The 12343-nt window shown below is 49.2% G+C and overlaps 1 protein-coding gene across 1 annotated transcript in view; it reads right to left on the bottom strand.

Annotated features, from left to right (window-relative positions):
* Nucleotides 1–12343, bottom strand: part of PODXL2 (podocalyxin like 2) — a 33009-nt gene that overhangs the window by 4439 nt on the left and 16227 nt on the right. The window contains exons 3-7 of the mRNA XM_051627864.1: nucleotides 7825–8717; nucleotides 6709–6783; nucleotides 3650–3806; nucleotides 2043–2104; nucleotides 315–494 (exon numbers count right to left, since the gene is read on the bottom strand). Of these exons, the coding sequence (XP_051483824.1) occupies nucleotides 315–494; nucleotides 2043–2104; nucleotides 3650–3806; nucleotides 6709–6783; nucleotides 7825–8717 (1367 nt within the window). The remainder of the gene's footprint in view (nucleotides 1–314; nucleotides 495–2042; nucleotides 2105–3649; nucleotides 3807–6708; nucleotides 6784–7824; nucleotides 8718–12343) is intronic.

Here is a 12343-nt window from a genome sequence, read left to right as displayed (position 1 = left end):
AGGAGGACAGGTCTCAATGCTGCAGAAGAAGCACAATCAGACCAGGCTACCAGAGTCACCAAGAACATTGCAGGGTTAGTGGGAAAAGGTAAATTTGCTCCTAGTCCAGCCCTCCTGGCCTGTCCTGAGCACAGCAAGAGACAGGTATGCATCTCTCCCACCTCTGAATGGGCTCCCTTGCTGCTCCAGCAGTGTAGCCAGCCACATTTCCCCCTGTCCACTTACTAGACAATCTCTCTCTTAGCTTTCCAATCCCCTCCACCCCAGGGGGTAAGAGTTCAGCCACCTTCCCCATCTGTCCAGCGCTCACTCACCATGTTCTTCATCTTGGGCAAGCGTCTCTGCCAGCAGTTGTAGATGAGCCCCAGTACAATGATGATGGCACAGATGGAGCCAATGATCACCAGTACCACAAAGAGTTTCCCATAATCACTGCGTGTCTGGTTGGGGTGTGACTGGCAGCTTGTAGTGGTTGAGTAATTCTGGATGCCAATCTGGAAGGGAGAAAGGGGTACACTAAATCTGCTGGTCTACAGTCAGGTGGGGTCCTGCTCAGATTTTCTAGGGTCCAAATAAAGAACCATCTCTGCAGGCAGAGGAACTAAAATCCAAGGTTGGGGAGTCAGGATGTACAGACTTACATGACTAGAAGGCATTTGACTAAATTTAACACCATCTTCCACCTGACACACCAGCAAATGACAGTAGGCACAATCTTACCTTGATTACCTGCACAAGAATCACACCTACGTGCAAGAAGACAAGGAGGCTTTCATGGCAGAAACTGCTTAAGACTAAGAGTACCCAAAACAAACTATGGACCATGGATGTTTATTGAGGCTTTGGTGACTAGGGTGGCAGAGAATGAAACCACAATAAATATGTTTCCTTTAAAGCTCTGGTATAGCAGTCTTTCCGAGGTCTTGAGAGTGGACAGCTCTCTGCTGATTCAGAAAGCTGCCCCAGACATGGCCCCTCTGTGGTTGTCATCAAAGCCCAACATCAGTCCCAGTGACTTGGCAGATTTCAAGCAGGTTACATATCAACTCGATAGTAACTATGACGGGTGTAAGAGAATATCCTTCCCTTCCTCTTTCCAAGTCCATGCGAGCGCAAGGTCAGTGCAATGAGCACTGTTCCATTATTGATAGAGCTGGAGGCAGGTAGTGAGGCTGCTCCAGTAGGACACACCTGGGTCACACCTGCACAGAGAAGTCAAACCTTGCACTGACACAAATCCTTCTTTCTGGACAGTCAGTTCTAGCTGCTGATACTTCAGTCACACAATTTCTAGAGGCTTGGCTTTTTGCACTTTCCCTGGCATAAGCCAATCAATACAGCACTGAGCACTTAATTGCTTTGTCTAACTGCATCAGTTTGTTAGGTCAGGGGAACACCTGAGAGCAGCCAGCCAGCAAGGCAGTGGCCCAACTCTGCTGCTAAACTTAGCAGAATTACTCCAGCAGTACAAAAAAAAAAAAACAAAGACCCGAGCAGAATCAGGCCCTCAGTGCCTACATATCCTGTAGGCCTGAGGAGCAACATCAGAGATCATGGGACTAATTTGTCCTCATCTCTATCCTCTTCCAAGCTGACCAGGGTTAGAGGGGAATAAGCGAGGGCTTAGAGGCAGCAGGCAGTGGAATCTGGCATCCACTGCCTCTGGTACTTTGCCTGCCCTTGTGTAGGCAGCTGTCTGAAAGAGTGAAATGCAGACTGCAGCACCCACAGTGCCACAGGCAGTAGCAGAGAAGGGATGAGACCAAGTATCCCAACAAAATGTATGTATGAAAAGCAGCTTCACATCCAAGCCAGAAAAACAGAATGGGAATAACCTACAGTTACTCCCTTAAATGGGAGCAGACATTTGATGGCCTGGCAACTACCAGAGAGGGGAGAAGGGAGTTTGCCAAGCATCTGACTCATCTGTTTGCCTTCTGTGGGTTCAGCACTCAGACTGAGATACACTCCTGGTTTTCAAGTTGCTTGTTTTAATTGTACAGCTAGTCTTAACAAATGGATGCAAGCAGATAGGCTCTTACCTCAGCTAAGCTCCTCTTAACATCCCCCAGTGCCATGAGAACATCTTTTGTAGGGATGACACCTGTAAAGAAGGAGAGATCAGTGCTGCTCTCAGTTCAGGTTAGATCAGACAGATGTACTCATCACTCTGAAATCCCCAACAGGATAGAGGCAGGGGAATACACATTTTTGTTCATTGGTACTTCATGTTAGGAGGCTGAAAGAATCTAAGGACCACAGCCAAGGGTATTTCCAAATGTTCTTTAAAGATGGAAAAAAATCCAGGATCTCATACCAGAGGCACCTTCCCACAACCACAGAAGCTCTCAGAATCTGTGTCTACTCTGGGAGCAAGCAGTAACATCCAAAAAGTCATGGAGGTAGGTGTCTATACTGCCTGATCCAGCCTCTCCATCCAGCACAACTTGATCCTGAGCTGCAGGACTCAAGATGTTCCCACAGAGCTCCACACTCAACCTTTAGCAGGTGTGTTTGCTCTGCAGCACACATATCAAGGGCAAGGTGGCATGTCTGGCACAACAGCTGAGGCTACAGAAGATGTGCTATGACAGCTCCACTCCCAGAGGGAGACAGCTTCAGCCAGGGAGCCACCAGTTCACTCTGGGTCACCCCTTCCTGGGATGTTCCCTCCTCACAGCTCCCACAATGCTCTCCAGACAGGGAGGATTTAGAGGCTGAGGCCCATTTCTCCCTTCACTTGCACAGCAGTAAAGAGAGGAACAAAAGCTTGATTATTCAGAGCAAAAAATACTTTGGTTCCTGTGGTTTCTAAACTCAGGGGTATCATCCAATCTGACTATGCTGCTGAAGTTCAGACCTGTTTTCTCCTCCAGGAAAGGGGATATCCCCTCTCAGGATGGCATGAAGGTTTTTGTTTAGAAGACCAAATGCTCAGCAAAGCCTTTTCAATGGCACATGCTCCAGCCATGTTGGAAAGGCTTGGGAGAGATGCAGTGATTTAAGGCACAGATAAAGCAAGTATCACTTAAATGTTAGCTTTGTTTTCTTGTCACTGTGGGACATTTTAGAACACTGCTGGGTTATTTTCCTCCAGGCCACAATGCTAACATTAGAGGCCTCTGTCACTAAGTAGGCAGCAGAATAATCCCCCTACCACAAGGGGATTACAGAGATGGTAAAATGTTCAAGCCCACCTTTCACTGCCAGCTTTTGTTTCTTTGGGAATGCAGAGGAGACATTGTCAGGACCGGCCCAATCTGGACAAGACTTAAGAAGTGATAAGACATAAACTAAGACCAGGCTGTCATGTCTGGCCATGGCAGCAACCTGCCCACAGAGAAGAGTATATAAGCACTGGGGTAATGCAAATGGAGGCTCAAGTGAAAGCAGTTCAGGGAGGCAGCAAAGCAGAAGGCAAAGCACAGGAGAGAGAGCTTTGTGCAAGTGGGGAGGGACAAATTAAAAGGTAGAAGAAGAAGGGTCTTATGTTGTCAGTTCCCATCCATCCCTCAAGTATACTTAACACTGAGAATTGATGGAAATTAAATGGACTGGAGAGCAAAAGCACCTTCCAAAGTAGCTGACCACCTCCATTTGAGAGACCCTTTAAATACATCATGGGAAGGCACCTTTGCCCAGCACTTACCCTGCTCCCCTGCCAGAGTCATCAGCAAGTGCTTCTCATTCTCATTGGGTTTGCTCAGAGAGATCAGCCAGTGGTCCTGCAGTCCATCTGCCTGTCTGGAGAAGGCATCCTCCACCAGTGCCAACAGCTGGGGACCCCTCTCCAACCGAAACTCCTCCTGTCACAGGTAAGGGACCTTGGTGAGCACACGGTGGGAACAGGGCAGATTGCAGCACTGCAAGGCTGGCACGGCTGCACCACCGAGACCCCTGAACCAGGCACGCCCCAAAGCCAACAATGCTAAACCTGGTGCAGCACCCCCCTGCACATCCCCAGCACCCCAGGCTGGACCCACACACATCTCCTGACATACCAACCATCCTCCTCAGCTCCTGCAGCCTCCATAGGCCCCACACAGTGCCAAGCCTAACTCTCCGGGCACACAGGCATCCAGAAGTGACATGATCCTGTAAGGCAGGAGGGAAGCAGCCAGGCTCTGCCCACAGCCAGTGCCACTCAGCCTGACATGCTCCAGCCATCCCTCGCCAGGCTCCTTTGCTGCTTTCTCGCTGCTGTTTTTCTATTCTTATCTCTGGTTGCCATGCCAACCTGAAGGCCACACAGATGATTAATAAAATGGAGAGCTCTTGTTGCCATGGCGATTCGAAGCACTCAGGGCAGGCACAGGCTTGTGTCAAAAATGGCCTAATTGGAAGAGACACCAATAACTGGAGCCTGAACCAGAAGGGCCTGCCATGCCCTGCCTCACTGGGTGATGGGTTTCAGCACAGGGAGGCAGGAGCAGCAGCATCAGGATGCAGCACCATGCTGCTGGGCTCTGGCTCACCACCCTGCTGCCAGCCTGCTGCTCTGTTTTGGGGGATGTGGAGGAAGGGGAGCAGGAGGAGGACAGAGGTGAGATGTAGTGACAGGGAAAGCAGAGGTTGCAGAGCACTGATATATTCTCTGTGGTGGGGAAAAGGGAGCTGTGAAGGAACCTGAATGCACACAAGCCGAGACAGAGCTCACCTCTACATGGGTACCCAGGTTCTCCTATCAGGTCAGAATCTGCACTCCTCACTTGGGCAAAATTCCCAGGTATATTGAGTGGGAGATGTGCCCAGAGACTGAAGTGACTGCCTTGCCCAGAGCCCATTAGGAAGAATAATGGGCTGCCAGCTTAACCTAGTGATACAGACATCATCCCTGCAGCAGGTAAAAGCCCAGTGCTATGAAGAACATTAAAGCTCAAGGTGAAACCCTCTGCAAGGGGCTAAGCATTCTCCATGCCCCTTGGCTTTTCTGTGGGACTCTGAACCACACCTGATGTCAGAGCATCAAAACATAGGAAGTATGTGAGGAATCCCCATTCACACTTACTTAAACTACTGCACTTGCAATGCAGATTCTCCTTCAAAAGCCCTGAAAATCCAGACACGAAGGGCTCAGATACAGAAACCAGAAGACAAAAGGGACAGGCAGAGGGTAGGTGAGTTGCCCAAACTGAGCAAATTAACAGGGCTAGGAAACAAACTGTATCAGCACTGGCAGAGCTTGATTTCAGCTTCAGCCATGCAAAGTGGTAATGGAAGGCAGAGAGCAAAGCAATGTTCATGTTAAATATCTATGTTGACAAGTGTCCTTTTGAATAAGGGGGAGGACTGTGCAAATCATTTCCTGGGAAATATGTTTTGAAACATGAAATCAGGTAGAAAAACAGTTCAGTCCTGCCTATCCCAGGGCACTGTCTTCTTTCAGCAAGGCATAACTGAGGATTCAACAGCAGAGACATTATTTGGTCAAGAGACGTCTGCACATCTGCTTTTTGAGTCTCACCCTTCCAGTGTTTTAAACAACACAACTGCAAAAGACCACAGGAAGGAAGCTATAATGTATCACAAAATTAACCATCATTTAAACCCCACAGAGATGGGAGAAAGAGCAGTGGAGACTAGGACATGGAGGAAACAGGGCAGTTGGACTCTAGTTTTCCAAAACTTATTTTTTGAGTTGTAACTGTGAACTGTAGCAGAGATACTTAAAACCCTTCAGAGGGCAAACAGACTTTTCATCTACCTTTAGAGCAGTCAGCATGCTTTACTGTGTATAGGAATCTCCCTGTTTTCCCTGTCCCCAAAAAGTTCACCTTAAATAAAGAACCCATACAACCTGCCCCTCTCAACAACACGCCAGTAGTGGAATGGGTCAGTCACGGAACAACCCTGCAGTAACACAACCAGCTCTGCCAAGAGCAGGAGCTGCAGCAAGTCAGAGAGCAGACATGAGGCCAGAACATGGTTTCCTGATGAAACATTTCAGTCTCAGGCTGTCAGACTCATAATAATTTCTTAGAATTATGAAAGGCACCTTGACCCCAGGCCTTTCACAACCGGTTTTTAAGTGCCTGATAAAAGGCCCAGCAGAGGTGAACAAGCCCTTTTACCAGGGATCCACAAGGGGCTCTGGCCTCAGGAATTAACTGCAGTTTTATGAGGATGGATGGACAGGCATTGGATTAGCAGAGTGTGGCTGGTTAACAGACCCAGATAACACACAAGACAACAGGGTGGGGAGAAGAGGCACTTAAGGAAGATTGAGTGACAGATTCTTGACACTGAACCATTCACACTGCAAATGCGGAGTCCTTACTCCTCTGAGCCGTCAGAGAAATACTGCTATATCCTGGAAGGAGAGGAAGGAAGGGGTAGAGAGGAAAGGAGACTCACTCACACTTTAAACCTGCCACATTTCCTATCAGAAAGTGGTTAAAAGTTCTCATGTCTCATGACAATCCAGGTGCTGACTAGCACAGAGTAGCAGCCAGAAGCTGACTAGCAGTCAAAATTCAACATGGGACTGACATGTGCTAGACTTGGAGAAAAATGCTCTCCACCCACTCTTTCCTCATTTGGAGAACAGGAATATTTCTGTCCTCCTCTCTCCACAGCCTCTTTAGGGACTTTGAGATTTAGTGCTTTTAAAATGCTCTGTAGTGAAAGCAGACAGCAAGAGCCGTGCCTGCCTCCACATCTCTAGGCACTGTTCCCCCCATGCCATCAAATCTCTTCGGACTGACTTACACAGTCAATGTTATCCGACATGTTCAGGATGATGTAGTTTTTCCCTGCAAGGTTGCTCCAGTCTTTGCAGATCACCTGGAAAGACAAGACAAAGACAGCTGGGTTTGGGTAGCAAATACAGCTCTCCTGCTGAAAGCACAGGACAAGGGACAGGAGCAAGGAGCTGTGCCATACCCCAGAGAAGTGCTTCTCAAGGGAAGTCTCTGTCCTTTAGCATTTTGCACTAAAGAGGAAACACTATTTCAGTGCCAGCTCATGGGGCAGGGAGAAGGTACCATGCCAGTTTGCCACAACCCAGCTTACCTCCCACCTCTAGATAGACTCCAGGACTCAGACAGTCACTGGAAAACTCTCCAGCTTGCAGCCTTATTCTGCATGTGATCAGAACTTAACACAAAACCTAATCAGGAGCCTTTGTTGTACTTAAGCAAACTGGTGAGACAGGGCAGCGTTTTGTAGGCAGGATGGGACACAGAGGAACAGTCACTTGCTCAGGGTCCTGAGTACCATGGGGCAGAAAGCAAAATTATAAGCTTTCCCCAGTAATTTCCACCAGCCAGCTCCTGCTACTTGTCTTCACTTAAACAGCTGCCAGCTTGCTGGATTTGGGAACTGCAGCTCACCTCACACCTCTTCTCCTGAGAGCTCTCCTAGACCAACATCTTCACAGATCGCTCTACCCTGCTCCACCTGCTTGCATCTGGTTCCTGCAGGCAGCAGCAAAAATAGCACTTCCTCCTCACTTCCTTTCCAGAAATCCTAAGGGCCACTTTTGTCCTGACACTTTCAATAATGTAGGCTGAGGAAACAAGGAGCTTTCACTGCTGTGCGTGCCCCAGAGGGCAGGTGTTTATTAGAAGCAGGATTCTGAGCAGTACTTTGCTGGGGAGGATAAAAGAGGGCAGGGCTTTCACCATGGATGATGACTTTACCACACTTAAGTGCTGTGAAAAAGATCCCCCAAAATTCAGTTTTGGCTGGGTGAACAGAAAAGATCTTCCACCAGTCAGACTTATGGAGGTGGGTAAGGTTATGGAGCCAAATGCTTTGCCCTAAAGAGAAGTACCCAAATATCTCCACTGAAACCTCTCACCCAGTCCCTGCTCCCAGTGCTACCTGTGCTGAGTCCCAGGGCATCTCTGTTGGCAACATGGCCATGCGGGCATCCCCAGCCTGTGGTGACAAGCTCCTCTCTGCTGCTAGAGTCTCAGTGGCTGACTCGGTGTCATTCCAAATGGAATCTGGTGCAGGCTCCTCAGCCCTGTCCCATTGAGATGCAGAAGTGGGGTGCAGCTCAGTGCCAGAAAGAGTCTGGGTGTCAGGGAATCTGCCTCCAGGAGAGGGTGTCCTCACAGGCATTTCTGCAGCCTGCTCCATTTCAGTTAGCACTGTGGGCTCCAGCATCTCCCAGCCCACCGTGGTTTCCGGGAACTCCTCTCCAGCTGAGTGTTCTTCCCCACCAGCCTCCACAGCACTCTCTGAAAGCTCTGCTCTTGTGGTAGTCACAGTTAGCTCTGAATCTGCTCCCCCAACAGCCCACATGTCCCCAGCTGTCACCTCAAAGGACTCTTCTGAAATACTGGGAGACCTGACAGCGCTGGTAGTAGAAAAAATAGAGGACACGGGGAGCAGACCTGGTCCCATGCTGCTCCCAAGGTCTAAGCCTGGAGGGACAGAGTCCTCCTCTGGCCCTCCTGGAGCTGCCTCGGTCACAACACCTGGCCTGGCAGAAGCTGTGGAAAACAGAAGAGAAAAGGAGTCCTCTTGGCCCACTGGTTCAGATGATGTAACCTCTGGCTCTGAGGTTGGGAGGCTCTCCACTCCTCCTCTTGAGTGGTCTATAGGGAGCAGTCCCTCCTCTTCCTCCAGCGTGCTAGAGAAAGACGTGTGCAAATCAGGCTCAACATATTCTGCTGGTGGTTGGACAGTGGCTGTTTCCCAGTTGTCCTTGACCTGTGTCCCATTCCCTTTCAGCAGGGACTTCTGAGATGCAGCAGGAAAGCTGTAATCTAAAAAGAGATCCAAGAGACTTCGTGTCACATCCTGAGTAACTGTGAACTCTGCAAGGCAGAGAGCTGGCTCCATTATATGTGTCTAGCCAGAGACAGGGTCAAATGGCAGAGACCCTGTAAGAGCAGGCAGCTTGCCACCAAAAAGAGCAATCCTATCTGACAAGTGCAGTGCAACCTCCTGCACTTCCCCAGCAGCTTGCCCCATCCCAGCAAACCCAGTTCCCCTAGGGATAAGTCACATATTCATTCTCCCCACTCCTTTCTGTCCTGAAAGTGTTTCCGCAGTTCCTGCAAACAACAACTGATACCTGGCATCTCCAGGGTGAGGTTATGAACGTTAGGAATCAAGTTGAGATGCAGGGATTCATTCCACATGGGATTCAGAAAGATAAAGGGCAGTAACAGCAGTCTGCCATGAGCTAAATGGGAAATATTAGGAAAGAGAAACAACAGCACAGCAATCCAAATCCTGCGCCCTGGCACAGCCAAGTAACACCACCAAAACCTGAATCAATCTGGGTATCTCTGAAACACAGAACTTCAGTTTGCACAGCACTTCACAGCAGAAAAGTCACCCCAAAAACATCTGCATTACGAGTTTTCTGTGTCACTAAGGAACAGTTTTGCTGCAGGGGAACTGAAGCCAGAAACGGGCCAAATCTAACTCCATTCCCTCCAACTTCAGTCCCAAGTTGTTCTATGGCTCTGACCGTGAATGCATGTGATGTTGTTGGACAAATACAGATGCTGAAGGAGAATGATGCACCTCACAAATTTAAGGTCAGAGCAGGCAGTGGCTTCTGGAAACACAGCAAGGAGCTGTGATCCCAGGATAAGGAGAGTATCTGTAAGATCAGACATGTTAAGCTCAGAGTGGCAGGCATAAACCCAGCAGGCATAAATCAACCTTCATCTTTCTTGAGAAATTGCCTGTACCCAAGGAGTTCTGTTCCCAGAGTTTGCATCCCAAGTAACTTTTATTCTCCCCAAGATGAGCACAACACATACTCAGAGCAAGAGAAGGAAGATAATCCCTCCACAGCCAGAAATGAGCACCCTGCCCTGTCTATGGTTACTGTTAATAAGTGACTGTCTGAAATCCCCAAGGCCCCCATCTCCTCTCCTGCCTGCCAAAGCAGATGCTTCACTGAGCACAGTGGGCACCAGCTGTCTGGATGCCTTACAGAGGAGATCTGCACAAGGAATCTCTGTGCATCCCTGACTGCAATTCATCACTTGCTGCTGCCACCGTGGGTGCAAGCTCCCAGGCAGGGAAGACCATGTCAGCAAACACATCCTCTGCCTTAGATATTCCCTAGCAACCAGGTCTGTCCATGCTGCTCCTGTACACTCCTCCCCATCCCTCCTGAGTAGAGAGCCATGCTATTCCCTTCACCCCGAGCAGGAGGTGCAAAGATGCTCCTGTTCAGCTGACAAGTGCATTCCCCAACTCATAGCTCATTCCCTTCATGCTATCAGCAGCTCCCCCCAGGTGCTGCCTGAAGATGAGCATGATCCAGCTCATTACCTTCAGGGTCATGATGTGGTGACTGTCTTCCATTTCTGTAAACAGGCCTTTGAAATCTACTGACCACTGCAGGCAGAAGCAACATCTGCTCTGCCATGGGGTTTCAATAGAGAACACCCATCCTAAGACTCTACCCAAAGACACTAAGGGTTAAAAGCTGACTGCTACCCAACAGCCTGCCCTCAGAGGCCAAGGATGCTGGTAAGAGCAATCAGCGGCATAGAGAAAAATAAAAAACCTCTTCCCTCAGCTGCCTAGCACTGCCAAAGGCCCTCACCAGCAGCTACACATCCCAGCATCTGCAGCTTCACTGCCTTGCTAGATGGATGGTGGGTAGCCACAGGAACAGGCACAGACCTCAGGATTGAGGACATTAGGTCAGGACCCTCCACAGGCAGATGGTCACAGTTCAGTGCATCTCCCAGGGCTCTACTGGTCCTCTTGCTGCAGGGGTACTCAGGGTTTGCACCAAAACCACTAATCACAGCAGGAACCATGCCTGCCCTGACATGCTGTGGGTGCGAAGTGAGGGTTTCACCCCTTAAAACAAGGCTCTCTCAGATGAGATGTTATTTTCAAGATTCAGTGATCCAATATGCCATCTCCTTTGCCTAAAGACACTTTCAGCTATTCTTGACTTCTCTGCACCTCCTCTCTTCCCTGTCCCTCTTCCCTCCTAGAGGAAAGCAAGAACTGGCAGATGGATGCAGTAGAAAAACAAACCAGGAAAAAGCAGCATGAGGTTTGCTTCATGGGAGCTAGAAATGCTCCTGGCCTGTCAGCTCTGCTTTGAAGTCAACACATTTGACCTTTCCTTAAGGTGCTCTGTCACATGTTAGCAGGCTCCTGTGGGGAAAAGTCCTTCATGGTGTGGCCATGCCACCTTGCACAAGATCTAAGGATGCCAGACGGCATCTCCTCTGCCATCCCTCCCGAGGGATGGTAGCTCAGGGAGAACCCATCCCACTCTCTCCCAGCAGACTTCTGTCTAACAAGACAGCCAAAGAATGAAACCTGAGCTACTCCTCTGGGCCAACAAATCAACACAGGAATCCTCACACTCACAGCTGATTAAGTTAACATTACCACTTGCCACCAGTTTCTCCAGTATGCTGCGTTCTAACCTGCGAGCAGCCTCCGTCTGGTTCATAAGACCCCACTGACTATAACCTCAGCTCCCCTCAGATCTCACAAGGGCTGCTATTCAGATTTGCACAGAAAACAGTGAAACTCAAGGTGCTTTTCCAAAGGGATTCAATCACTTTCCAGGTTCAGGGATGGTGAGTCAACCCTTCCTTCCATGTTTTCCAACTAGACACTTAGCCCCTGTCTGGAACCACCTTCCTACTGCGTCACTACCAAGAGCATCTGTCAAGTTCTCAAGAATAGGTCTAAGACACTCATTTTCTTTTGGCTTACATTCCTCTTCTACGATTTGAAGGAATTTTTACACTCTGTCCATCTCCTTGGTATGATCCCAGCCACTAAGCTGGTCCCAGCATCTTCTGCCCAAGGCCCTTTCCAGACAAGCTGGTTTCTGTTACTTATCTGTACAATGCACAGCTGAGAGCCTCTCCACTGGAAGAGTCTTCTCAGCATTTCCCTCTATTCGTCTTCCCCCCAGCCCTAAGGGAACTCAAAGGGCACTTCCCACTTTTAACAGCTCCTTCCACCATTCAACTAGCTATTCCCTTTCAGCAAGCAGTCTTCTAGACCCTGCAACCTATCAGCCCACCTGATTGTCCTCTACCTTCAGGAGACCCTCTATACCAGCCTCCCACACTCTGGTCACATGGAAGTGCACCCACAGGCCTTCCCACCTACCTATGCCAGTGCTATCCACACCCACGCCCATCAGCTTTTGTGGAGAGAAACAGCAAACATGAAACAGAGAGGCCAGAAAGACTCAGGTGACCTGTGTTCCTGCTGCAGAAGTGGGGTAGGGTCTTCTGTAAAAGGAGACAGGTATTATGGAGCTAGCTGCAATACCAGATTAATCAGGCTCATTTATCTGCTCATCTAATTTCAGCAAGGAAGCAGAGCTATGCCAAAGAGAAGGGTGCCTGAGAAGGGAGGAGGTGGTAACTGCACACAT

The sequence above is a fragment of the Apus apus genome, chromosome 9, assembly GCF_020740795.1.
Source record: "Apus apus isolate bApuApu2 chromosome 9, bApuApu2.pri.cur, whole genome shotgun sequence".
NCBI classification, from domain to species: domain Eukaryota; kingdom Metazoa; phylum Chordata; class Aves; order Apodiformes; family Apodidae; genus Apus; species Apus apus.
The sequence above is the reverse complement of the archived record's forward strand: the minus strand, read 5'-3'. Positions and strand labels throughout refer to the sequence as shown.